The sequence below is a fragment of the Amblyraja radiata genome, chromosome 1 (genome assembly GCF_010909765.2).
Source record: "Amblyraja radiata isolate CabotCenter1 chromosome 1, sAmbRad1.1.pri, whole genome shotgun sequence".
In the NCBI taxonomy this organism is placed as follows: domain Eukaryota; kingdom Metazoa; phylum Chordata; class Chondrichthyes; order Rajiformes; family Rajidae; genus Amblyraja; species Amblyraja radiata.
In genome coordinates, this window is record NC_045956.1 from 116,289,611 (window position 1) to 116,316,890 (window position 27,280).

Consider the following 27,280-nt stretch of genomic DNA (forward strand, 5'->3'; position numbering starts at 1 on the left):
TGGTAGCTCTGTGGCCCCCCTTCATTGAACCTGTGGCCCCCTAAATCCCAATTTTTTTCTGTGGCCCCCCCTGAAATTTGCCATGTCGGGAATCACTGATCTAGATCAATGATTTGGAGGAGGATGTACAAGGCATGATTAGTCAGTTTGCAGATGACAACAAAATAGGTGGTATTGAAGATTGTTATCAAGAATTACAGCAGGATTACTGATCAGTTGAGCTTGTGTGCTGATGAATGACAAATGGAGTTTAATTAAATAAGTGTAAGATGTGCATTTTGGGAAGTCAAACGAGGATAGGACCTTCACAGTGAACGGTAGGGCCCTGGGGAGTGTTATAGAGCAATTGAATCAACGAGTACACAGTTCACTGCAAATGGCTTCGCTGACAGATATGGTGGAGAAAGTGGCTGTTGGCATACTGGCCTTCATCAGTCAAGGGAATGTCACTTGGGGGGGGGGGGGGGGGGGGGGGTTAAAATGTGATTTTCTACCGCCTGTCCTGGATATATTTTCTTGGGGAGCTAGGTAACGCTGAAGCTTTGTTCCGACTGCCGGTCTGTGAAATTTATTTAATTTAATTTATTTTTTAATAAATAAATCGTTGGACCCTTTCACCTCTGGAGTAAACTAAAAAGCCGCTTCTAATGCTGTGAACGCCTTCAATGGGGACGGCTTTCGGGGAGGGGACAGCTAAAGGCAAGCCGTTTATTTTACATATAAGCGTGCTTCTTAGGATTACCTTAATCCACATTTTACGTTGCGAAAAGGTGAATAGGCCCCATACAAACCGGCAGTGTTTTTCCTGCCGATATAGTGTTTAAATTCACCGCAACCGCGGCGTTCCAAACGATCGCGTTTCACAAAATCCCACTCGCAAGATGATTTAAGTGGCCATTATTTTACAGGAATTAAACACTAAATTCCTTCCATTTGGCCTATAAATTCATGACAATGAGATTTAAAAATCATGTTATATTGTGAATTATTGTGTGAATGTTATTTCTTTTCTTAATAAATGGATAGATGTTTAGATCTAGTAATTGAATTTTGTAATTAGCTACAATTGGGTAACTAACTAATTATATGCTTTAATTTCAGGTCATCCAAGTAAGATTGTTTCATATTTGTTTCAGAATGCTTCAATCTATAATAACTGAACATTTCTTTCAGTTCTCTTAATTTTTAAGAAAGTTATGGGCTTTTGACTGTCTTCGATCACAGCTTTTGTGTTAAGTCAATGGATAAGCAATAGGGAACAAGATGCTAATTTCCGAGTATGAAAATGGCCATAACCTTTTTAATACTGAAGATATGAAAGTGAATTAGGTGTCAAATTAAACTTCTTTTTATGCTTTATTTGATGGGATAAATTGCAGACCTGATTTTTTTAATCTCAAATTTTGTAACATTGCTACTACACACCAGGGATAATTCACAATTTTTTACCGGTCAGTTAACCTACAACCTGTACGTTTTTGGAGTGTGGGGGGGAAACTGGAGCACCCGGGGAAAACCCACGCGGTCACGGGGAGAACGTACAAACTCTGTACAGACAGCACCCGTAATCAGGATCAAACCCGGATCTCTGGTGCTGTCAGGCAGCAACTCTACCGCTGTGCCCAGTGATAAGGACCACAAACTTACATTGATTTTTTTCTCCTAGACTTTTGGCAAGCGGTGATCAATTTTAATACTCTAATTTCCTAAATTGCCAGGAATAGGTAACTTGGAGCAAGTTTGGGATGAACCAGTGACCAATCAGGTTATCTGGAAGAGGAACCATCACCAACACCATTAATGTGACTTTTAAGATGATATAGTTTCAATGCTTAATCCAAGGTTACCATTTCACAATTTAAATACATGTGCACTGACATTCCTTTACTGGTACTGTTGCAGTGAACCTTTACTGGTATCTCTTTTCTTCTTTGAAATTAGAGTACAAATACAGACACCAAATCTACCTATTTGAAGCAATGCTTGAAACAGTCATCAGATCCAAAACCTAAATTCACTGATTGCTAACACATGAAAATGTCTTTCAAATATAAAATCAAGTTCTTACCCGAGGAATAATCCAAAATCCAGATTTCTAGCATGATACAATTTTCCTGAATGTAAGAAAGATAAATTTGTTCAGTTCTTCCTTGAATTGATCTCAACAATGCTGGTAGCATGGACAGAAGGTTTGGAATCCATTCACCAGCTTGCCACCCCACAGTAAAAGGAAGCAAAACCCAGTTTATCTGGGAACATGTAAACTGGAGAAATAGACAATAAATGACTAAAAGTTGTGTACATGCCATTACAAAAGGTGAACAGTCCCTTGAAAATAAAGTGGAGGACTTAAGGGCAAGTGCTTTATCAAAGGGAGCTGAGGGAATGCTCTGTGTTCTGTTTCACCCCCAGCTCCCCAGACTCAGCGGTCCAGCCTGAAGGGTTCTCTATCCACCGTATGGACCGTACCCTGGCATCTGGGAAAGGGAGAGGAGGGGGCGTCTGCCTCATGGTCAACTCTGTGTGGTGTTCCGACGTGGCAGTCCTGTCCAACTCCTGCTCTCCACACCTCGAACATCTGACGGTGAAGTGCCGTCCCTTCTACCTCCCAAGAGAATTCACCTCCGTTATCCTGACCGTGGTCTACATCCCACCCCAGGCAGACGTCCGTCTGGCACTGGAGGAGCTGCACGCTGTGGTCAACAAACACCAGACGTCTTACCCCGAGGCATTTACCACCATTGCTGGGGACTTCAATAAGGCGAACCTCAAGAAATCACTCCCCAACTTCCACCAACATCTCCTGCTGCACCAGAGGACCTAACACCCTCGACCACTGCTACACCACCATCAAGAATGCCTATCGTTCTATCCCTCACCCTCACTTCGGTAAGTCCGACCACACCACGGTGCTGCTTCTTCCTGCCTACAGGCAGCAATTGAAGAGCGCACCCCCAGAAGTGAGGACAGCACAGAGCTGGTCGGGGGGGGGGGGGGCAGGCAGGCAGGCAGGCAGAAGAGCAACACCAGGAATGATTGGAGTCTGTAGACTGGGCAATATTCAAGGACTCGGCAACGGACTTGAACGAATACGCCACAGTCGTTACAGACTTCATAAAGAAATGTGTGGAGGACTGCATCCCTACAAAAACCTTTCGAGTGTTTCCCAATCAGAAACCTTGGATGAACTTTGAGATCCGCACTCTTCTAAAGTCCAGACACAGGGCATTCATATCCGATGATACAGTGGCCTACATGAAGTCCAGATACGACCTTGGTAAGGCCATCAAAAAGGCCAAAAGGGACTTCTGCTCCAAGCTGGAGGATGAGACAGATGTTCGGCAGTTGTGGCGGGGCCTGAATGCAATCACCTCCTACAAGGCGAAACCAGGAGGCAGCTCGAATGTCGGTGAAACATCACTCCCTGACGAGCTCAATGCATTTTACGCACGCTTTGACAGGGAGAATACTGATGTGCCTTCCCGATCCCCCATTCGCTGTGATGGCATTTCAGTCTCAGTCACAGAGGCCGATGTCAGGAAATCCTTCAGAGGGGTGAACCCCCGAAAAGCACCTGGTCCTGATGTTATACCCGGTCGTGTTCTAAAAACCTGTGCGGACCAACTGGCGGGAGTTTTTACGGACATTTTCAACCTCTCACTTCTGAGGTCTGAGGTCCCCACCTGCATTAAAAGGGCATCAATTATACCGGTGCCCAAGAAGAGTAAGGTGACGCGACTCAATGACTATCGACCAATGGCACTAACGCCGGTGGTGATGAAGTGCTTTGAGAGGCTGATCATGGAGCAAATCAACTCCTACCTCGACAAAAACCTGGACCCACTGCAGTTCGCGTACCGCCACAACAGATCAACGGTGGATGCGATCTCGCTGGCCCTCCACTCCGCACTGGACCACTTGGACAACAAAAACTCATATGTCAGGCTGTTATTCATCGATTACAGCTCGACATTCAACACAATCAGCCCCTCCAAACTGGTTACCAAACTCGCAGAACTGGGTCTCTGCGCATCCCTCTGCAACTGGATCCTCGACTTCCTCTTCCACAGACCACAGTCTGTTCGTATTGGTGGAAATGTGTCAGCCTCGATAACAATCAGCATGGGAGCACCTCAAGGCTGCGTGCTCAGCCCCCTGCTGTACTCACTCTATACCCATGATTGCGTAGCCAACCACAGTGCGAACTCCATCATCAAGTTCGCTGACGACACCACTATTGTGGGGCGTATCACTGATGGGGATGAGTCAGAATATAGAAAGGAGATCGAGCAACTGTCCATATTGTGCCAGCACAATAACCTGGCCCTCAACACCAGCAAAACCAAGGAACTGATTGTGGACTTTGGAAGGAGTAGGAGGGGGACCCACAGCCCCATTTATATCAATGGGTCGATGGTTGAAAGGGTCAAGAACTTCAAATTCCTGGACGTGCACATCTCTGAAGATCTTTCCTGGTCCAAGAACACCAACGCAATTATCAAAAAAGCTCATCAGCGCCTCTACTTCCTGAGAAGATTACGGAGAGTCGGTTTGTCAAGGAAGACTTTCTCTAACTTCTACAGGTGCACAGTCGAGAGCATGCTGACCGGTTGCATCATGGCTTGGAGAGGAAAAGACTACAAAAAATAGTAAACACTGCCCAGTCCATCATCGGCTCTGACCTTCCTTCCATCGAGGGGATTTATCGCAGTCGCTGCCTCAAAAAGGCTGGCAGTATCATCAAAGACCCACACCATCCTGGCCACACACTCATCTCCCTGCTACCTTCAGGTAGAAGGTACAGGAGCCTGAAGATTGCAACAACCAGGTTCAGGAATAGCTACTTCCCCACAACCATCAGGCTATTAAACCTGGCTCGGACAAAACTCTGATTATTAATAACCACTTTCTGCTATTTGCACTTTATCAGTTTATTTATTCATGTGTGTATATATTTATATCATGGTATATGGACACATTTATCTGTATTGTAGTAAATGCCTACTATGTTCTGTGTGCTGAAGCAAAGCAAGAATTTCATTGTCCTATACAGGGACACATGACAATAAACTCACTTGAACTTGAACTTGAACGAGATTCACTTAAAAGTAACAATTCAAACAGTTTAAATTAATGATACAGCTTCGACCCAGAGTCCACACCGACCATTGATCACCTGTTCATACTAGCTCTGTTATCCCACTTTCTCGTTCACTCCGTAAACATTAGAGCCATTTTATTTTACAGAACTTATTTAACCTACAAGCCCTCATGTCTTTGAGATGTGGGAGGAAAGCAGAGCACCTGGAGGAAACCCACGTGGTCACAGGGTGAACATGCAAACTGCACGCAGACTGCATCCGAGGTCAGGATCAAACCTGGGTCTCTGGCACTGTGAGGCAGCAGCTCTACCAGTTAATGCATATTTTGTTCTAAAAGGTATGTTTGAACATTTTTACCCAAGAATTGTTAATTTCTTCAGTTTTCTCCTTTTACCCACTCCGATAAACTAGACCAACTCAACCAGTGGCACAGTGGTAGAGTTGCTGCCTTAGAGTTAGAGTTGCAGTGGTAGAGTTGCTGCAAATGCAGTGCCGGAGCCAGAGTTCGATCCCGACTACGGGTGCTGTCTGTACGGAGTTTGTTCTTGCTCCCTGTGACCACATGAGTTTTCTCTGAGATCTTCGGTTTCCTCCCACACTCCAACGACGTACAGGTTTGTAGGTTAATTGGCTTGGTAAATGTAAAAATGGTCTCTAGTGGGTGTAGTATAGTGTTAATGTGCGGGGATCGCTGGTCGGCACAAACTTGGTGGGCCGCGCTGTGTCTCTAAAACTAAAACCGTAAATGAGAAATGTAATTTCTGTTGCTGACGTACCTGCTTCATCTTCCGCTACAAGTGATGTGCACACTGTAAATACCTCATAGAAGATATTAAATAACATAATTTCCCCTGGAAATGCAAAGAAACATGGTTTAAAGATAGTTATGTTTAAGAAGGAACTGCAGACTCTGGAAAAAATTGAAGGCAGATAAAAATGCTGGAGAAACTCAGCGGGTGAGGCAGCATCTATGGAGCAAAGGAAAAGGTGATGTTTCGGGTTGAGACCCTTCTTCAAAATAGAGTACAATTATCAGTTTTACATGCCTTCCCAAATTCAGCAAATCATATTTGAATATTTTTTTTAAATCTAAAACTATATTCAAATTTCTCCTTGGTTTTCGGGTGATTTTTATATTCAAGAGATAGTTTGATCCTGTAGGTAGGGTAAACAAGCACAGTTCCACTTTTGACACGCTGTACAGAAAGTAAGCAAAACTCCACTTACTGAACTCCAAGAGTGGGTACAATCCCAACCTGAAATGCATTTTACATGAAGAGACTTTGTTTTTGTTCTGAAAACAAAGCCTCTTCAGCAGATAGGAATTCAAAAAGTGATGTGAATATAGTTAAAGACTGAAAATGTCAGACTCACTGTGAGCTAGATTGAGGTTTCTCACCTTAATGTGTCTGCAATAATTATGGATGAAGAAAAATTAACCTACATTGAAGTTCAGCTAGATTCTAAATCTCCACGATCAATTTACTAGTGATTTAACACATGAGATAAAGAACTATCCAATATTTTGATCACTGTTCTTTAACTAGAAGCACCTAAAACAGCAACTAAGATAAATCTCATCACGTGAAACCGGGATCTTCGCTGCTATATGTGATCTCCTGAAATGAGCTAATTGCGTACAATGTTATTAACTATAACTGGGCTGATGTATGGAGGAAGTTTGCAAATATATCCATAGAACAGTACAGCTTTGGCCCTCAATTTTGGTGCTGAACCTGATGCCTAATAAAACTCATCTCGTCTGCCTGTACATGAACCACATCCCTCTATTCCCTGCACTTTCATGTGCCCAACTAAAAGCCTCTTTAAAGCCGCTGTCGTATCTACCTGCACCACCTGCAATACATTCCAGGCCCCCACCACTCTCTGCGTTATATACTTGCCCTGCGCATCTCCATTAAACCCCCCCCCCCGCTCACTGTATAAGTATGCCTCTAGTGTTGGACATTTCCTCTGGGAAAAAAGATTCTGACTATCTACCCGCTTTGGTTAGAAGGTATAAGTAAACAATTACCTTTTGAATCTGGTTATTTTATTCTTAAAAGTTTAATTTTTTAAACTTTATAAGCAGATTGATAATTAGTTTAGTTTATTACTGTCACATGTACCGATGTACAGTGAAAAGCTGTTGTTTGTGTATTATCTAGTCAATGAAAGACTATACATGATTACAATCAAGCTGTCCACAGTGCACAGATAAAGGATTAGGGTACAACATTTAGTGCAAGATATATCATTGAATTCCGACAGTCCGATTAAAGATAGTTTAATGGTTTCCAATGCGGTAGATGAGAGGTCAGGATTGCACTCTAGCTGATGAGAGGACCACTCGGTTACCTGTTCCATATTCTTATGATTATCATAAACATCCATGTAAAACTAGGTAAGTACTAAAGGGACTGATTTCATAAGGTGTATACTTTCTTGTTCAGTGTGACGGAAGCAGTAGTGTTGTGTAATCTACTTGTGCAAAGAAATGGGTCAGAGAATGACCAGATTTTAAAATCCAATCAAAATAAATCGTGCCAGCAAAAAACAGCACTAAAAATGGAGATCAAATTGCATCAGATTTTATTTGAAGTGGAAGAAGCCCGCTTCACATCAGACAGTAGAACCAGGCTAGTTTTGTATTTTAAAGATCACAAAGGTATGCAGTATTCAATTTAGATCACTTTTCAGTTTCAAGAAGCAGAGGATAGTAGTTAAACAGTAATTAGAGATCATACAATGATACAAATATTATGGAAATAAATATGTGGCTTGCACAAATTTCAACTAAAATGTTCTTTTTTTTTCAGCAAGCCTTAAAATTATTTGAGAAATTAACAGACACAATAGCCAGGAATACTGCAATGTGTGTAATGTAAGATGCCCAAGTCACCAATAGTAAATGATAGTATCCATGATTAAAATACATTTCCACAATACATTTGATCCTAGAATACATAGTTTCAATGGCAAATAACAATTATTGTAAAATAACCATCATACCCAAAGGCAAACCAGATACATCAGCAATTCCCTTTAGTTCTTCGTTAAATGGAAAAGGAAGTGTGTCTACAAGTGGAGCCTGAAAGTAAAAATGCATTTATAATATTGATATATGATAACAAAATCTAAAAAAGTAGAGGTTGATACTATTTGCTTAATCTATGCAATGAACTTCCAAACTGGGCACCAGGATATTAGTTAACTGGCAGCATAAAATTAATTTAGTTGAAGAGAGACTCATGACATTGAGTTGCAAGAGCATTTCTATCTAGGACACCAGTTTTGCAAAGGTTTTTGACAGCTTTATTTTTCACGTTTACCCTAATGTTTGTTTGCCTCTAACAAAATCTGACAAGAAATAAAGAATTTGTGCTCAGAATCACAGTTTCTACAGATAAAGCACTGAGATGGATTGTTAGAACAAACATAGAAATAAAACCTAAAAATTATCCTTACCAAATGTTTGTCCACTAGATCAATTAATTTTCCGCTGGGAAAGAAATCAAGTGCCAATTCCTTGATTGCCTTGATCAAATTGGTCAGCTGAAATAAATAAGTTAATAATATGTAATCTTCCAATACGTGTTGTTATTCGATAAAATAAGAAGTTGGTTAAACACACAATGTGTTATTCGAACTGTGGGCGCTGGTGTTTTTCTTCAAACATTTTTCTACAGATTAACTACGTTTTGAGAATTCTGAGTGGAGCAGTGTTGATTTGACTGCAAAACAGGGAGCAAATAAAGATTTAAATTGGACACATTATTTTCAAAGTGGCCTAGTTTAGTTTTTTTCCCAATATAATTTCTATACAACCAATAAATATTGAAAATTTTGAAATTATACATCAAAGGAGATATGGTGGAGAGAGTCACTGGCTTTAAGTTCCTGGGAATAAACATCTCCCAGGACCTCAAATGGCAAATGAACACCGTCACTCTCGTGAAGAAGTCACAGCAGCGGCTGTATTTCCTGAGGTCTCTGCGGAGAGCAAACGTCTCACAGCTGCTGCTGCTGTCCTTCTACCAATGCGCCGTGGAAAGTATCCTCTCCTATGGCATCCTGGTGTGGTTTGCTAGCTGCACTGTGGCTGAGAGGAGGGCGCTGCAGAGAGTTATAAAAACTGCACAGAGCATTACAAACGCTCAACTGCCCTCCTTGGATGATATATATAGGGCCCGATGCTTGCGCCGGGCCACAAACATCAAGCAGGACACATCCCACCCTGCCAACCACCTTTTCACTCTGCTACCCTCTGGGAGGCGATTCAGGTCTCTGAAGGCTCGCACCGGTAGACTAAAAAATAATTTCTACCCATGTGCGATAAAATAACTTAATTCCAACAGAGAACACTGGGGAAGCAAAATGTAATTCAAAATGTAATTCTAAGAAATGCAACATTCTTTTAAAATTCTTTTTAAATACTTAGTTATTATTTTTACTAATAAGTGTACATATGTGTCAATGGTTGTCGTGTTTGTATTTTTTAACTGGAGGAGATGCAATGGAATTTCGTTGCACAGTATTGTGCAATGACAATAAACGTATTCATTCATTCAATAGCCCCAATTTGTTACAAAGAAATATCACATACAAACTGTTATATTTATGCTCATCTGAAAGAGGAAGTTGAATAAGTAATGGTTAATTTCTAAAATATTTTATTTTACTCGATAATAACAGTTAATTAACATCTGATGTGACCATTATAACCATAATTCAACAGATTCTTTTTTTAACTTATTTCCCTTTTAGTATCTACAAAGAAAGAAAATCAAATTTGAGTTAAATGCAGGCTATTTGCCCTGGTTATTTTTTAAAACCTTTTCTCTCTGGAGCAGTTATTCAGTGGAGAACATGGTTTACCTTATGCTGGCAGCCAGGATTGCTAAAAGCTGAGCCCGGATTGTGAATATTTTTTGTTTAATTCTAAGGAATCGGAATCAAGAATGATCTGCATAATATCCACAAGGCATTTTCAAATGAGGTTAGCAGGAAGAGGTGGTTTGGAAGCAGTTAAGATAGGAGACACCAATAACACTGCTTTGAACATCACTCTGTTTGGCATTAATGGTGCAATGGTGCTTTATTGTCACGTATCCACTGCAAAGTAAAATTATTTTTGTATAGATCACATGTGGACAAGTCGCCATATTTTGGCGCAATTTACAAAAAGTCTAAAGTCTGGCCCACGTGCCACATGTACTGGAGCGGCTCCTGATCAGGTAAGCTCCAGGCTGCTACACGGCCTCCTCCGTCATCCTCAACTAGCTCAGCCCACTAACCAATGTCCTTCTCATCGCCGTACTGCCTCAGTGTCCCGTGGACGCCTCCTGCAGCCAATCTTATAGGCAATACCACAGTCCCTCTTCTAACGCCCCACTCCTTGTGCCCATTGATCATTAATTAATTTTATTGCTGGGAACATTCAATCTGGGCTGTCCTGGTTGTGCCATCCACAATTCAGCCATTCTTGTGGAGTGTATCAAAGAAAGATTTTTAAAAAAATGATGTATTAAAAAATGTATGCATAAAAAATGGTAGTCACATACCTCCACTTTTTTATCTTTAATCACTTGATGCCACCTTTGACGTGGAGCTGAATCAAGATTTATCTTGTACCAAGGAACATTTCCCACAAACCTGTGAACATATACAGCAGAAAAGTTGCTGTAAATCTAAAACAAAGACAGGACGTTGATAGTTCTAGCAGATCAGGTCACATTAGTGGCGCGGTCAACAATCCTTCGAAACATTTGAGAATGTATTACAATGTGGCATTAAATGGAATGTTTATTTGTAGTAATAGATACTGATATTATAATCAGAGAATGATTAGTCAAAATTACAAGATAATTCATGAAATATTTTGATATCCATTCAATTGCTGATCTCCCTAAATAGGCTTTAAAAGTTCCATAGTTCTATTTTAACTAAATTGTGAAGACTCAAACAGATTGGAGAAAAAAACCCAACAATTTTCCACATCATTCCTGTTTGCATTTTAGTTGCAAATCAGTTCACAATCATTAAATATTAGGGGAGGTGGTGTTTGGCTGGTGTGGAGCCAATTATAAAAGGCATGAGTTTTGAATATTGAATGGATGAGATACTCAAATGCTAACACTGTTTGGTGATGAAAATACCACAATTCTATAATAGAGGCTATCATAGCAAAATAGATGCAGGATAACAATAGAGGTTAGTCACAGATGACTGCATGGATGAACTACAAAAATTGTTCATCCCAGTTTGGCAAAATAATAAATCAGGGAAGGTAGTACATCCATGGATAACACGGGAAATCAGGGATAGTATCAAAGCGAAGGATGATGCGTACAAATTAGCCAGAAAAAGCAGCATACCGGAGGACTGGGAGAAATTCAGAGACCAGCAGAGGAGGACAAAGGGCTTAATTAGGAAAGGAAAAAATAGATTATGAAAAAAAACTGGCTGGGAACATAAAAACTGACTGCAAAAGTTTTTATAGATATGTGAAAAGAAAGAGATTAGTTACAACAAATGTAGGTCCCTTGCAGTCAGAAACAGGTGAGTTGATCATGGGGAACAAGGATATGGCGGACCAATTGAATAACTACTTTGGTTCCGTCTTCACTAAGGAAGACATAAATAATCTGCCGGAAATAGCAGGGGACCGCGGGTCAAAGGAGTTGGAGGAATTGAGTGAAATCCAGGTTAGCCGGGAAGTGGTGTTGGGTAAATTGAATGGATTAAAGGCCGATAAATCCCCAGGGCCAGATAGGCTGCATCCCAGAGTACTTAAGGAAGTAGCCCCAGAAATAGTGGATGCATTAGTGATAATTTTTCAAAACTCTTTAGATTCTGGAGTAGTTCCTGAGGATTGGCGGGTAGCAAACGTAACCCCACTTTATAAGAAGGGAGGGAGAGAGAAAACGGGGAATTACAGACCAGTTAGTCTAACATCGGTAGTGGGGAAACTGCTAGTCAGTTATTAAAGATGGGATAGCAGCACATTTGGAAAGTGGTGAAATCATTGGACAAAGTCAGCATGGATTTACAAAAGGTAAATCATGTCTGACGAATCGTATAGAATTTTTGGAGGATGTAACTAGTAGCGTGGATAGGGGAGAACCAGTGGATGTGGTGTATCTGGACTTCCAGAAGGCTTTCGACAAGGTCCCACATAAGAGATTAGTATACAAACTTAAAGCACACGGCATTGGGGGTTCAGTATTGATGTGGATAGAGAACTGGATGGCAAACAGGAAACAAAGAGTAGGAGTAAACGGGTCCTTTTCACAATGGCAGGCAGTGACTAGTGGGGTACCGCAAGGCTCAGTGCTGGGACCCCAGCTATTTACAATATATATTAATGATCTGGATGAGGGAATTGAAGGCAACATCTCCAAGTTTGCCGATGACACGAAGCTGGGGGGCGGTGTTAGCTGTGTGGAGGATGCTAGGAGGCTGCAAGGTGACTTGCATAGGTTGGGTGGGTGGGCAAATGCATGGCAGATGCAGTATAATGTGGATAAATGTGAGGTTATCCATTTTGGTGGCAAAAACAGGAAAGCAGACTATTATCTAAATGGTGGCCGACTAGGAAAAGGGAAGATGCAGCGAGACCTGGGTGTCATGGTACACCAGTCATTGAAAGTAGGCATGCAGGTGCAGCAGGCAGTGAAGAAAGCGAATGGTATGTTAGCTTTCATAGCAAAAGGGTTTGAGTATAGGAGCAGGGAGGTTCTACTGCAGTTGTACAGGGTCTTGGTGAGACCACACCTGGAGTATTGCGTACAGTTTTGGTCTCCAAATCTGAGGAAGGACATTATTACCATAGAGGGAGTGCATAGAAGGTTCACCAGACTGATTCCTGGGATGTCAGGACTGTCTTATGAAGAAAGACTGGATAGACTTGGTTTATACTCTCTAGAATTTAGGAGATTGAGAGGGGATCTTATAGAAACTTATAAAATTCTTAAGGGGTTGGACAGGCTAGGTGCAGGAAGAGTGCTCCCGATGTTGGGGAAATCCAGGACAAGGGGTCACAGCTTAAGGATATCCTTTAAAACCGAGATGAGAAGAACTTTTTTCACACAGAGAGTGGTGAATCTCTGGAACTCTCTGCCACAGAGGGTAGTCGAGGCCAGTTCATTGGCTATATTTAAGAGGGAGTTAGATGTGGCCCTTGTGGCTAAGGGGATCAGAGGGTATGGAGAGAAGGCAGGTACGGGATACTGAGTTGGATGATCAGCCATGACCATATTGAATGGCGGTGCAGGCTCGAAGGGCCGAATGGCCTACTCCTGCACCTAATTTCTATGTTTCTATGTTTCTATGATTTTGTCTGTTTCAATTGGAGTGCTTCAAAATCCCAGAAACAAACATCAGAAGTTCAGGAAAGACTCTTGTAAAAGACTTACTTTATTGGTCACTTTCACCTCACGAAAATAGAAAAGCATTGCAGAATTCATTCTACAAGCCTAAGAAAAAATAGAAAAGCTCAAAAAGAAGCTGAAAATTTCTCAAAGTTTTCCAGAATGCTCTCTGGATAAGAGGGTATTAATTATAAGAGGTTGGAATAACTTGGAGTGTTTTGTCTGGAGTTGAGGCTGAAGGGAGACCCAATAGAAGTATGAATAATTATGTGGCATTTATTGTCAGAACCTTTATTGTACAATGGATATGTTTAAGGTGAAAGGCCAAAGTTTAAAAGCGATGCATGAAGCAAGTTTCTTTTTTTTTTTACACAGAATGGTGGGCACCTGGAACGTGCTGCCAGGGATGGTGGTGGAGGCAGATACAATAGTGGTATTTAAGATTCCTCTATTCTGGGCAAGAGACTTCATTTAACTGATCTATTCCTCTCACGATTTTGTACTCGATCACGATCACCCCTCATCCTCCTGCACTCCAAACAATAGTCCTAGCTGCTCAACCTCTCTCTATGGCTCAGGCCCTCGAGTCCTCTATTCTTTTAAGATGTTTTTAGATAGGCACATGGATATGCAGGGAAGAGATATATGCATCACGTGCAGGGAGATTAAATTAATTTAACTACATTCGGCAAAGACAATGCGGGTCAGAGAGCTTGTTCCTATGCTGTACTGTTCTACGTTCTCACATTACACGTTACTCAGCTGTCAAATTGCTGTACATAGGAAACAACAGTGTTTGGTGGACTGATATGACCATGTAATGTTAGGCAGAGATTATAACACCAACCACTCATTTTAAACCAGTATGTCTCACATGTGGTTTAAAGTCTGTAAAGGGAAAATGGGGACATCACAAATGCATTGTATTTTCTTTTGAATGTAATTCTACACAAAACATTTCTAAAATGAATTGGCTAAAAAATATTTTAATACTTACGTGGGGCCTGCTGGTGGATACATGCCTCTTCTGCAATTTTCAGTATACTGTCAAAGAAAAATAAAGCTTCTGAAAATCCTAATATACTTTTTGCATTATAACAAACAAAAATACTGCAAATCTACTTTATGTTCTTCAAAACATTCTCCAAACACATGTTGGAACTGTGAAAAGATATTGGGTTCTATATGGTACAGAGGTCAATGCTAGTTTTTTTTTTATAAACCAACTCAAACAATGTGCAGAAGAAAACAAGTGAGCAAATGACATTTAGCAGGAGTCCTGCTCCATTTGTGGAAATGCAGGGCAAATGCTGGGATCAGGATGATTTACATGAGAAATGAGAGGTCAGAAATTGCAGAGCAATACAGAATTATTGGACCAGCAGAGATTCACAGACTTCCCAAATGTAAAATTAGTTTAAGAATTTTGCATTTTAGTATCTATTACCAGCACATCATGTATGTTTACTTGCAAGTATTTAAAGTTTGGAGATACAGCATGGATACAGATACAGCCCACTAAGTCAACGTTGACCATCAATTACCCTTTCACACTAGTTGTGCTATCCCTCTTTCTCATCCCCTTCCTATACACTCAGGGCAATATTATAGGGGTCAATTAACCTACAAACCCACACATCTTGGATGTGGGATGAAACCAGAGCATCCAGAAGAAACACATGGTCACAGGGAAAATGTGCAAACTCCACTTGGTCAGGATCAAATCTAGGTCTCGGGCACCATGAGGCAGCAGCACTACCAGTTGCGCCACTGTGCTGAATAAGGGCACAACAGGTGGAACTGCTCATAAATTACTTCAGTCTGTAATTCTCTCATTTCTGCTGATGTCCATATAAGGGGTTGCACTTAATCTGGTGTAATTTTCCTATGTCTTAAGTGCAAGCGAAAGCACTTTATCTCACAAGAAATACAGCAGAACAACCAAATCCTTAATTGGGGAAAATAAAAACAAAAGCTGAAAACCTTTCGGCACTTACTATAAAAGCTTTGATGCTGAAATTCAAGTTGGCCAAATCTGGACTTTGTCATTGTTAATCTTAGCTTTGCTCATAGAAATTATTGATATAACGAGTGAAATCTATATTACTAAAAGTCTGATCTTGGCTACTTCCTGTTCTGTATATTGATTTTAGAAAAAACGCTGCGACTTACGGCTGTGATTTTTGGCCATCTTACTCAGTCCCCCTCCGCTGTGCAGGACAAGAGGATTTTTCCCATCGATTAAAAATAAAAGAGTTATTAGTGTTTTAAAAATGTTGAGATTCTCTCTCCTGAAGCCCACGCCCCTTCTGGAGAGACTATCAAACCTGGAAGTGTTGAGTGCCTCAGTCAGTCTCTGCAAGATGGGGGAGCGAGTGGGTCACGTCTCTCAGCTTGAGCTGTGAATAACACTGAACACATGTCAACTAAACTGTGAGTGTTTTTACTGACCTGTCAGTGCCCTTAATGTGGTTTGAAAATATAGTTTGGAAATGCTAAAGCTGTGTTGCCTTTTGTTTGGAAATGCTAAAGCTGTGTTGCCTTTGGTTTGGAAATGCTCAAGCTGTGTTGCCTAATTAAAGTTGCCTTGCCTTCTATATAATTAAAAGTCTAATCTCGACCACTTCCTGTTTGCGCTTTATATTGATTTTAGAAAAAATGCTACCACGTACGGCTGTGATTTCTGGCCATCTTACTCAGAGTCCCCCTCTGCTCATCAGGTGCCGAGGATTTTTCCCATTGATGAAAAATAAAACAGTTATTAGTGTTTAAAACAAGTTGAGATTCTCTCTCCTGTCAATCACGCCATGAAGGCCATGCCCCTTCTGGTGGGAGGGGGGGAGGGATTGTACAACCCAGAAGTGTGGGTGTGGCTCAGTTTCTACAAGATGGAGGAGGGAGAGGTCATGACTCGGTGCCTTTAGTGGCCTTGCACCCTGCTTGAAATGGTATGAAACTGCACTTGAATTTGGTGGCCTTGCACCCAGCTTGAAGTGGTAAGAAACTGCACTTGAATTTGGTGGCCTTGCACCCTGCTTGAAATGGAATTTCAAGGAATAGTCATGAGTCAACTGCCAGCCCACCAGCCGTGAGTGAGCTGCCAGCACAACAGGCTTGAGTGACTGAGCCGCCAGCCCAAGAATCCATACTAGCCCTCTGGAAACCAGTCCCTTCGGCCCACAACACCCATACTAGCCATCCAGAAAGCCCCCGCCACTGGCCACCAATATTGGAATTGGTGGAGTGGTGGAATATTGTGTTGGGGGACCAGCCCTCCCGTGTGATGCTGGGACCCAACGGGTCCCACTTAGTCTAGTAAATACTAGGTCTTTCCATCAGGCAATTTTATCGAAGGTCCAATTATCAATTGGATGTGAACAATGAAATAAATTGATCTCCAATAATGTGGAATTTATGAAGGACATTAATCAAGTGGGATCCAACAGGAAGAGCTCCAAAATTCCATCCTGCTACCACCCCCAAATCAGGAGGTTCTTAGAAAATGCTCTTTTTTAGTGCAAATCACAATTGAGGCAGTTTGAAAGAAACATATTAAAAAAAATTGGGCAAATAAACAATTGAGCAAAAAAACTGACTGCCTGGTGAACTCATCAGGTCAGGCGGCATCTGTTGAGTGAAATGGACAGACAATGGGCGCTTTCTTCAGACTTGGGAGCCCCAAACCAAAATATTGTCTGCTATTTCCCTCTACGAACGCTACTTGACCCGCTGAGTTCCTGATCTGTTTGTTATGTTAACTGCTCTGTTGCATTTAAAAAAAAAGTTATATTATTTTTCTCACATCATTATTTCACTTCCTTATTTCAACCCATTTGCACATTTTTTTATTCCCTCAACTGAACAAGTCCAAGTTAGAAATAAGTGGAAAGGGCAGTTTTTCTCATTCCAGCTAGTGTAGAAATAGGCACTTTAGCCATGTAATTAGTCATGTAATATCTCTAATTCTTGATGTTTTCTTTTCAAACGATTCCAGGATAACGTACTAATAAATATTATAACGTGCATTTTTATTTTTAATTTATAATCATTTTTGATAAAAGATGTATGTAACTTTTTGAGATTTTGATAGTATTGAGTTACAACCAAGACACACCCTACTTTTAAGTAGGAAGCAAATGCCACAAGTGACTCATGACCTCAGAAAATATTAATTGACAATGAAAAAAATCAGACTAGTCATAATCAGTAGTGTGTTTATGAACATGTACTGTAATCAAATTTGCTGAAATGGACTTGAGAGTAAATACTGACGAAAACTATGATATAAATTATTTATTCTTCTCAGAAATGCCATCACATGATGAATCAACTAATTCACGAGAAATCAATGTAACTCCCCTGCAAGAGCATATGATTAGGGATGGATAAGGTGCCTGCAGTGTTATATTACAGACATTGCCATTTCAAAGGAAAACCGATGTTGTGATGAAATGGGGATCAGTGCCCTGAAGATAGACACAAAATGCTGGAGTAACTCAGCGGGACAGGCAGCATCTTTGGAGAGAAGGAATGCGTGACATTTCGGGCCGAGACCCTTCTTCAGTCTATTGTCAGGGGAAAGTTAAATGGGAATTGTAAGGTGTGAAAATAGGACAAAGGGAATGAGATCAAGGAAAAATGCAGAATAGATCATTGTTAGCTGGTAGAAGATAACTACAATAAAACAAACAGAATTAAATGCCCCAATCTCTCTTAGAGTTACACAGAAGTTCAATCTGGAGTTTTGTGCATATCTCCAGCGTGAAACTTGCGGAGAGTTTTGCAAAGGCGAAAGCAGTGAAATCATCGTATCATGCGGTTACCGATCATGTGATAACACCCACCACCTGACCAAAACTTGACAACCACACTTATTATCAAACTTAGTTATGCAACGGGCAACAGGCTTGGTTACTGGTCGCAGCAAGACACGGATAAGTAGGGGCAAATAAGCCAGTCGCGTACATCAGGAAAACGACCCCATGCGAACGATGGACTAGTTCTGATCAACTTCTAAATATAATAAAGGCACAAAGTCTTTGGGTAACTCTTTTCCTGACTCTGCGGGTCAGGAAGTATGTCTGGAGCTATGGCGAATAGGTGCTATTTCGGGTCGAGACACTTCTTGAGTCTGAAGAATGATCCCGACCCAAAACGACGCCAATCCATGTTCTCCAGGGATACGTGTAGAAATGAACTGTAGATGCTGGTTTACATTGAAGGTAGACACAAAAAGTTGGAGTAACTCCTTCTTAAAGGATCTCGACCCGAAACGTCACCCATTCCTTCTATCCGGAGATGTTGCCTGTCCCGCTGAGTTACTCCAGCATTTTGTGTCTATCCCCAGAGATACTGCTTGACCCGCTGAGTTACTCTCGCACTTTGTCTTTTTTTTTGTAAACCAGCATCCGCAGTTCTTTGTGCTTCGAAATACAATTGCGTTTTTTTTTAGGAAGGTGAACAACTATTTGTAAAAATCTTTAAGAAGGAACTGCAGATGCTTGAAAATCGAAGGTACACAAAAATGCTGGAGAAAGTCAGCGGGTGCAGCAGCATCTATGGAGCGAAGGAAATAGGCAACATTTCGGACCGAATCGGCCCGAAACGTTGCCTATTTCCTTCGCTCCATAGATGCTGCTGAACCCGCTGACTTTCTCCAGCATGTTTGCGTACCAACTATTTGTAAAAAAAGGCTGATAACAAAAAGAACCCGCGACTCTGTCTATGAAGAAAACTTTGTTCGGAAACATGTTTCAAACATTGCCGATGTTCCTTGTGCTCAGAGCCGCGGGATCAAAACATTCGGCGCAGCACCAACCCGGAAGCACTGACAGGGAACCCCGCCGGACGCTGCAGTCACTCGCTCACTCACCGGCGGCACAAACTGCGCCGATGTGAAGACGGTGAAGGTAACCAGCAGCGAGCACCAGCCCAGCGACTTCATCCCGCACCTCCCCGTCGCTGCAACACCTTCCGAATGTGGCCCTGGGAGCTCGTGACAGCGGGTCGGGGCCGGACCCAGGAAGGGGGCGGGGTTGTCGCTATCACTCAACCGCATCGCAAACTTGTCAAACTGTCCTGTTATTTTAAGAAATCTGTGTCATCATCAAGTGTTTTATTGTCATGTGCACCGAAACGGAACAAAGAAATTCTTACTTGCAGCAGCACAACAGGTTTGTAACAGGATAATCCCCCCTCCCATTGGTATGGAGCTTTTGCATTTTCAGCTTGAAATTGTGCAATATGTTGCATACTGTAGCGAGTCTTTTAACATACACTTGAATGCAATATTTATGCTTTAAATGGATTTGCTATGAATAAGGTTAGACTAAATTACATTCCTAATTACATTCCACAGTAGAGCCCAGGCTCTGATCAACACGTGCAGCACATGAATGATCTTAGTATATCCATGTATGGAAATCAGATGATAATCAAACACTTGGCCCATGTTGACCAACTTGGGTCTCACTGCACACCCAGAACTACTCCTGACCCTGACTCCAGTTGCATACCTTCTCTCATTCCTGACCCTGAGTCCAGCCTTACACCTGGCCCCCTATTCTACCCTTATCATAGCTGGTTACCTGCTTAGGTTCCCAGTGCTGAACACTCCCATTGTCCCAGCTTTGACTGCACACCTAATACTATTCCAGACCTTGACACTGGATGCACATTTGACCTTGCTCCTAGCTCCTCTGCACTGACAATATATCTGGCCCACACATAAAGCCCCATATCTGACCCCCTGGACTTAACCTATTACGTTCAAGTCCACAGGTGCTTAACTAATGTGGTAATCTTTTATGGGCACTTCACAGACCAGATTATGTATAACAAAATGTGTTACATCCATTGGCTTCCTTGTTATCTAACATGCTAGTTACTTTGTCAAAGAAGTCATCAATTGGTTGAACACAATTTCTCATTCATAAAATTATACTCACTCAGCTGTATGTATTCTATTACCATTTCTTTCATTTTCCTAACAAACTGCCCTGAATTCATTTTCACCCCCAATATTTCCAGTATTTTGCTGTCTTCCTCTCAGCTGGGACTTTTCCGAAATGCAAAGTCCAATAACTATATATTAAGCAATATTATTCCATTAAATGTGATCTTGAGAGTACATAATATTTTCTGTGGTATTCATAACACATCAATGATTAAAAAAATCTTTGTTTTGAATGCACCTACCAACATGCATGCATTATTGTATTACAGTTAATATGTACTGAGGGCAAATTTTTGTTCCAATGCTTCCCATTCCCAATTACTTTTACATTGAAGTGATTGAAATCCAAGTGAAGTTTAAATGGCATCATAAAAGTAAAACCTCCAGAATGGATGATATTCATTACGTGGTTGGTTGGGGTCAGTATCAGCACAATTACTATATTAAACTTTGAATCTTCAGATGTCCTGGTTCAAGCTAAAACTAAAGACAAATAATAATCTCCTCACACATTCCCCTGCAAGTATCTCTGTCACTCCTTTAAAATATGCCCCTTCTTTGAACAAGCTCTTAAATATCGCATCTGAATCAGTTTCCATCTGATGACACTCCTTGAGGATGTTCATCTACGTGTTCAATTAATAAAACAACCAGATTGGGACACATTTCTATTCAACCTCTCAAAGGAATTGGTGGGGTGGGGGGGGGGGGGGTTAGAAATAGTCAGAGGTAAACAAACATAATAGTTGAGTGGCAAATGACAATAGTGCTACCTTCCCAATATTTAACTGAAGGAAATAATGGGTTATCGGGGCTGTATGTTGTGACAGACAGCCTGACACCTTGCATATCATTTTAATATTACACTTATCCCATCCCCCTGGATATTCTGGATGAATAAATTAAGATTTTGTCAACTAATTCCAAATCAGGCTAATTACAAATCAATAACATTAGCCAACTCCGAAACATGAAGTGCTGAGCATTGGGATCCAGACATCACGGACAACTGGTCTCAGTTCCCCGCTCACATCTGGCAGTGTTCTCCGTCTGAACCAGGGGCCGTGGAGTGTTTTGAAGGTGGGGAGGCTGAGCAATCACTGATCACTGGCCTTGGGGGTACCCGGTGAGGGAGTGGAGCAATCGAGTGGGGAGAGGGTGTGGAAGAAGGGTGTCCCCCCTCCCAGGGTAGGGACTTTTTGAAATTTGATGTATTAAAATCATGTTTTAGTGCATTGTAGAAGTATGATTTCAATTTTTTGTATGAAGTATTTTTAAGAGGTAACTTTTTAAGGGGTAAGTTTTTCTACACAAAGGGTGGTGGGTGTATGGAACAAGCTGCCAGAGGAGGTAGTTGAGGCAGGGACCATCCCAACATTTAAGAAACAGTTAGACTGATACATGGATAGGACAGGTTTGGAGGTATGGACCAAAAGCAGTGTAGCTGGGACATGTTGGCGGGTGTGGGCAAGTTGCGCTGAAGGGCCTGTTTTCACACTGTATCACTCTATGACTACAGTATACCTCCACCATGCATGAATGCTTCAAAATCAAGTGATCGAGTTTTATTGCCATATACTCAAGCATAGAAACATAGAAAATAGGTGCAGGAATAGGCCATTCGGCCCTTCCAGCCAGCACTGCCATTCAATATGATCATGCTGTTCATCTAAAATCAGTACCTCTTTCCTGTTTTTTTCCCCATTTCCCTTGATTTTGTTAGCCCCAAGAACTAAATGTAACTCTCTCTTGAAAACATCCAGTGAATTGGCCTGCACTGCCTTCTGTGGCAGAGAATGCCACAGATTCACAACTCTCTGTGTGAAGAAAGTGTGTCCTCATCTCAGTCCTAACTGGTCCACCCTTTATTCTTAAACTGTGACCCCTGGTTCTGAACTCCCCCAACATCGGGAACATTTTTCCTGCAGTTACAGTAAGTGAAAATCTAGCAGGCAAGCAGGATGCTTTCTCCAACCACTCCCATTTGAAGTCCATTATCTTCCACCGTTTCTACCCAGTGCTTGGTACTTACTTCCAGCAGCCTGATCCATGCCGGTCACCTGGGCGAATTTGGCACAGAGATTCTCACGGCAGCGGCACAACACTTCCGACACCTCCAACGGCCCGGGACTCTTGCACTGAGGCTGCTCCATGGCCGGAGCGACACTCACCAACCCCGCTCCCCGTCCGCATCTGTCCCTGCCGCTGTTTCTGCTTCCAACACCCATGGCCCATGCAGTTGATATGTGTTTTGACTTTTTCGTTGATCACAGAATTTCTCACGACAGAGCGTGAGGAATTTGTGATCAGCATGAGAATTTGGCAAAATGCGGGATTCTTACGCTCAATGCATGAGAGTTGGCAGCCCTGCCTCTCTATCCCCCTCTCTCCCCACTCTCTCTCCCCACTCTCTCTCCCCCCCTCTCTCTCTCTCCCCCTCTCTCCTCTCTCTTTTTCTCCCCTCTCTCTCCCTCCCACTCACTCTCCCCCCTCTCTCCCCCTCTCTCTTCCCACCCCCTCTCTCTCCCCTCCCACTCTCTTTCCCCTCTCCTCTTTCTCTCCTCCTCTCTCTCCCTCTCTCACCTCACCCCCGTCTCTCTCCCGTCTCCCCATCTTTCTCTCGCCTTCCCTCTCTCCCCCTCTCTTCCCCTCCCTTCTCTTTCTCCCCCTGTCTCTCTCTCACCTCTCTCTCTCTCGCTCAAACTCTCGCCCCCCTCTCTCCCCCCCATCTCTCCCTCCACCTCACTCTCCCCTTTGCTCTCTCTACCAACCTCTCCCCTCTCTTTCTCCTCTGTCTCTATCTCATCTTTCTCTCTGCCCCCCTCTCTCTTTCCCTGTTTCTCTCTTTTCCCCCTCTCTCCCTTCCCTGGCCCTTGTGGCTAAAGGGATCAGGGGGTATGGAGAGAAGGCAGGTACAGGATACTGAGTTGGATGATCAGCCATGATCATATTGAATGGCGGTGCAGGCTCGAAGGGCCGAATGGCCAACTCCTGCACCTATTTTCTATGTTTCTATGTTTCTCCCTCTCCCCCCTCTCTTTTACCACCCCTCTCTCTTCCCCTTCTCTCCTACCCTCCCCCCTCCTTCTCCTCCCCTCTATCTCCCCTCTCTCTTCCTTCTCTCTTCCCTCTCTCCCCCCTCACTTTCCTCCTCTCTCTCTCTCCGCCCCATCTGTCATTCATGGAAAGGTTCTTCCGGACCAACACCTTTGACCACAAGCCCATCGGGCAATGGTCAGCATGGTTCGTCATGCAGGCACTGCAGGGAAATGACTCACTCCATGGATCCGGTGGGGTGGTTCCCAGAGCAGACTGCCCAGCTTGTCTGGTGAAATGCCTCATCGCCAGAACTCACCAACAAGCACCAAGACCTGGCTTGACTGGCGGTGAGGGGAGCCCTCCCAGTCAGATCCTTCCTGCACCGTCGGAACCTCACTAACAGCGCACGCTGCCCCCGGGACGGCTGCTATGGAGAGGAGACTCCTCTTTGCAGAGGATCCACCTCTTTGCAGAGTGTGGATTTGTAAAGAAAGTCTGGAGAGCTTTGAAGGGTCCCTGTCACAATTTATTCCAAACAGCTCTGTCACAGAGGACTCTGCGATTTACAGACTGTTCCCAGAGACGCATTCAGAGACTAATATTGAGTGCTGCTGGAAGGTCATCAACTTGGTGAAAGATGCTCTTTGGCCGAGCTTTGTTGACCTCCCAGTGGAGTGGGATGTCCGGCGGGGAATGTTGGCGACTAGTCTGCTGCAGACTGCAGTACGTACTGAGGGACGCACTGAAGCTTGGTGCAGCCAACGCCGAGGCTCGGTGGGGGTGGAACACAGTCTAAGGTCCTTCTGCTGCTGGACATGGGTGGCAGGGTGTGGTGGAGACGCTCCTCAAAATAAGGGAAGAGATTCCACGGCAGTGGGTCACATGAGTGGCAAGGGTGGAGGATAAATTTGTGAAATTTGAGCAATGTGCGTAAACAGTATTGAATGTTTGCATCGCCTCCGATAATGTCGGATGAATTTTTTGCACGGTTTATGTATTGTATATATTTATTACTTGAATAAAGTATATTTTGAACTTAAAAAAAAAATCATGGTGTGGGTCTTTGATGATACTGGCTGCCTTTTTATGGAAGTGCCTCCTCTAGATCCATTCGATGATGGGGAGGTGAGCATCCGTGATGGACCGGGCAGTGTTCACCACTTAGTCATAGTCATACAGCATGGACACAGGCCCGTTGGCCCAACGGCCATAAAGACCAACATGTTCCATCTGCATTATTCCCACCTGCCTGTGTTTGGCCCAAATCCCTCTAAACGTATCATATCAATGTATCTGTCTAAATATTTCATAAACGTTGCAATAGTTGCTCTTTATAATCTTCTTCAATCCTGGGCATTCAAATTGCTGAACCAGGCTATGATGCAACCCGTCAACATGCTGTCTACCATTCACCTGTAGAGGTTCAATTTAACTCTCTTTGCACATAGCCTGTCTAAAGCCGTGCTGCCTGATTGTATCATTCCAGTGTTTTGCTCCTTCAATGAGTTCCTCAAATGACATTGTGTTATTTTAATCCTGGGACAATATCATAAGAAATGAGGAGCAGAAGAGGCTAAATGACCTTGTTTTTTTCAGTAGTTTTTTTTCAGCCGTCTTGAATAATTATGATTTTGTGAGCTGTCTTAGTCTCTGTGCCTATGGGGCTGTGCAAGCAACATTTTGATTTTACCTGTACCTCACTGTTTTTGTGCACACTAACCTGGAACCTTGATTAGTTGGGCAAGTTAGCTAAGGAACGGCTAATGGAGTTTGGCAGAAAAGTGCAAGGTTTTGCATTTTGGGAAGTCAAACCAGGGCAGAATCTTCACATAGTTCCCTGAAAGTGGCATCACAGGTGGATCGGGTGGTCAAGAAGGCATTTGGTACATTGGACTTCATCAGTCAGGGTATTAAGTATAGAAGTTGGGATGTTATGATACCGTTTTACAAGGTGAGGCCACATTTGTAGAATTTTGTCAAGTTTTGGCCATTCTGCTATAGGAAGGGTGGCTTAAGCTGGAAAGAGTGCAGGGAAAATTTACAAGGATGGTGCCATGACTCTAGGACCTGAGCTAAAGGGAGAGGATAGGCAGGCTAGGACTTTATTTATTGGAGTGCAGGACAATAGACAATAAGTGCAGGAGTAGGCCATTTGGCCCTTCAAGTCAGCACCGCCATTCAAGCCATGACTGATCATCCCAAATCAGTACCCCGTTCCTGCCTTCTCCCCATAATCCCTGACTCCGCTATTTTTAAGAGCCCTATCTAGCTCTCTCTTGAAAGCATCCAGAGAACCTGCCTCCACCGCCCTCTGAGGCAGAGAATTCCACAGACTCACCACTCTGTGAGAAAAAGTGTTTCCTCGTCTACGTTCTAAATGGCTTACTCCTTATTCTTAAACTGTGGCCCCTGGTTCTGGACTCCCCAACATCAGGAACATGTTTCCTGCCTCCAGCATGTCCAAACCCTTAACAATGTTTCAATAAGATCTCCTCTCATCCTTCTAAACTCCAGAGTGTACAAGCCCAGCTGCTCCATTCTCTCAGCATATAACAGTCCCGCCATCCAGGGAATTAACCTGGTAAACCTACGCTGCACTCCCTCAATAGCAAGAATGTCCTTCCTCAAATTAGGGGACCAAAACTGCACAAAATACTCCAGGTGTGGTCTCACTAGGGCTCTGTACAACTGCAGAAGGACCTCTTTGCTCCTATATTCGATTACTCTTGTTATGAAGGCCAACATGCCATTCACTTTCTTCACTGCCTGCTGTACCTGCATGCTTACTTTCATAGACTGATGTACAAGGATCCCCAGATCCCGTTGTACTTCCTCTTTTCCCAACTTGTCGCCATTTGGATAGTAATGTGCCTTCCTGTTTTTGCTACCAAAGTGGATAACCTCACATTTAGTAAGTAAGTAATTTTTATTTATATAGCACTTTTAAATCAAATCACGTTGAAGCCAAAGTGCTTTACAGAGAAGAAATTAGATTTCCATACATCCATATAAAAAATAAAAAAAGACACAGTTCACTATAGGATTCAACATGAAACGTCCCCCCACAGCAGAATCCACTGTGAGGGAAGGCACCAAAAAGTCCAGTTCTCCTCCTCCTCATAGTCCACCCGAGGTCAGGGCCTATTTGTGGCCTCCTCAGCCAGTCCGATGTTTTCAGGCCCTCTTGCCGGGAAGATGGAACATCGGCGTCGGGAGAATAGTCCTCAGCGGCTTGGAACATCTGAAGCGGCTGCTTCCTCCCCGGAGACTGCGGCACCCAAAGTCCTCAGACCGCGCCGGTTGGAGCTCCGACTCTGGCGACCTCGGATCCCAGGCTCTGCGGTGTTTTAAATCCAGCGCCGCCCGCTCCGCAGCCACAGCTCCGCAATGTTGGAGTCGGCGGTCACAGCACTCCGGAGCTTACCGCATGGCGACCCGGTAAGGCATCGCCCGCTCAGTGTTGGTGTCCCAGCGCTGTGCCGCCGCCGAAGCTGTAGTCCCAGCAGGAAACGCCGCTCCAGTTCGACGGTAGGCCGCACGGAGAGGACAAAGATGTGATTCGGAGGAAAACCGCATCTCCGACCAGGTAGGACTGGGATTAATGGTTTCCCCCTCTCCCCCCCCCCCCACCCCCCACCCCCCACATAAAAGATTAGACCTCCAAAATAAAAGTTTTACACTAAAAAGGGTGAAAAGACGGACTGCAGGCAGGCTGCCATACACAAATGGCGCCCACTCATGCACATCCACAATTTATCCGCATTAAACTTCATCTGCCATGCATCTGCCCACTCCCCCAACCTGTCCAAGTC

General features: G+C 43.1%; 1 protein-coding gene across 1 annotated transcript in view; it reads right to left on the minus strand.

Annotated features, from left to right (window-relative positions):
- asah1 (N-acylsphingosine amidohydrolase 1) overlaps nt 1-19,497 on the minus strand; it is a 40,987-nt gene extending 21,490 nt beyond the window's left edge. Inside the window, exons 1-7 of the mRNA XM_033029609.1 lie at nt 19,347-19,497; nt 14,472-14,518; nt 10,667-10,757; nt 8,571-8,657; nt 8,115-8,193; nt 5,879-5,953; nt 2,069-2,114 (exon numbers count right to left, since the gene is read on the minus strand). Coding sequence (XP_032885500.1) covers nt 2,069-2,114; nt 5,879-5,953; nt 8,115-8,193; nt 8,571-8,657; nt 10,667-10,757; nt 14,472-14,518; nt 19,347-19,418 — 497 coding nt within the window. The 5' untranslated portion in view covers nt 19,419-19,497. The remainder of the gene's footprint in view (nt 1-2,068; nt 2,115-5,878; nt 5,954-8,114; nt 8,194-8,570; nt 8,658-10,666; nt 10,758-14,471; nt 14,519-19,346) is intronic.
- Between the last annotated feature and the right edge of the window lie 7,783 nt (nt 19,498-27,280).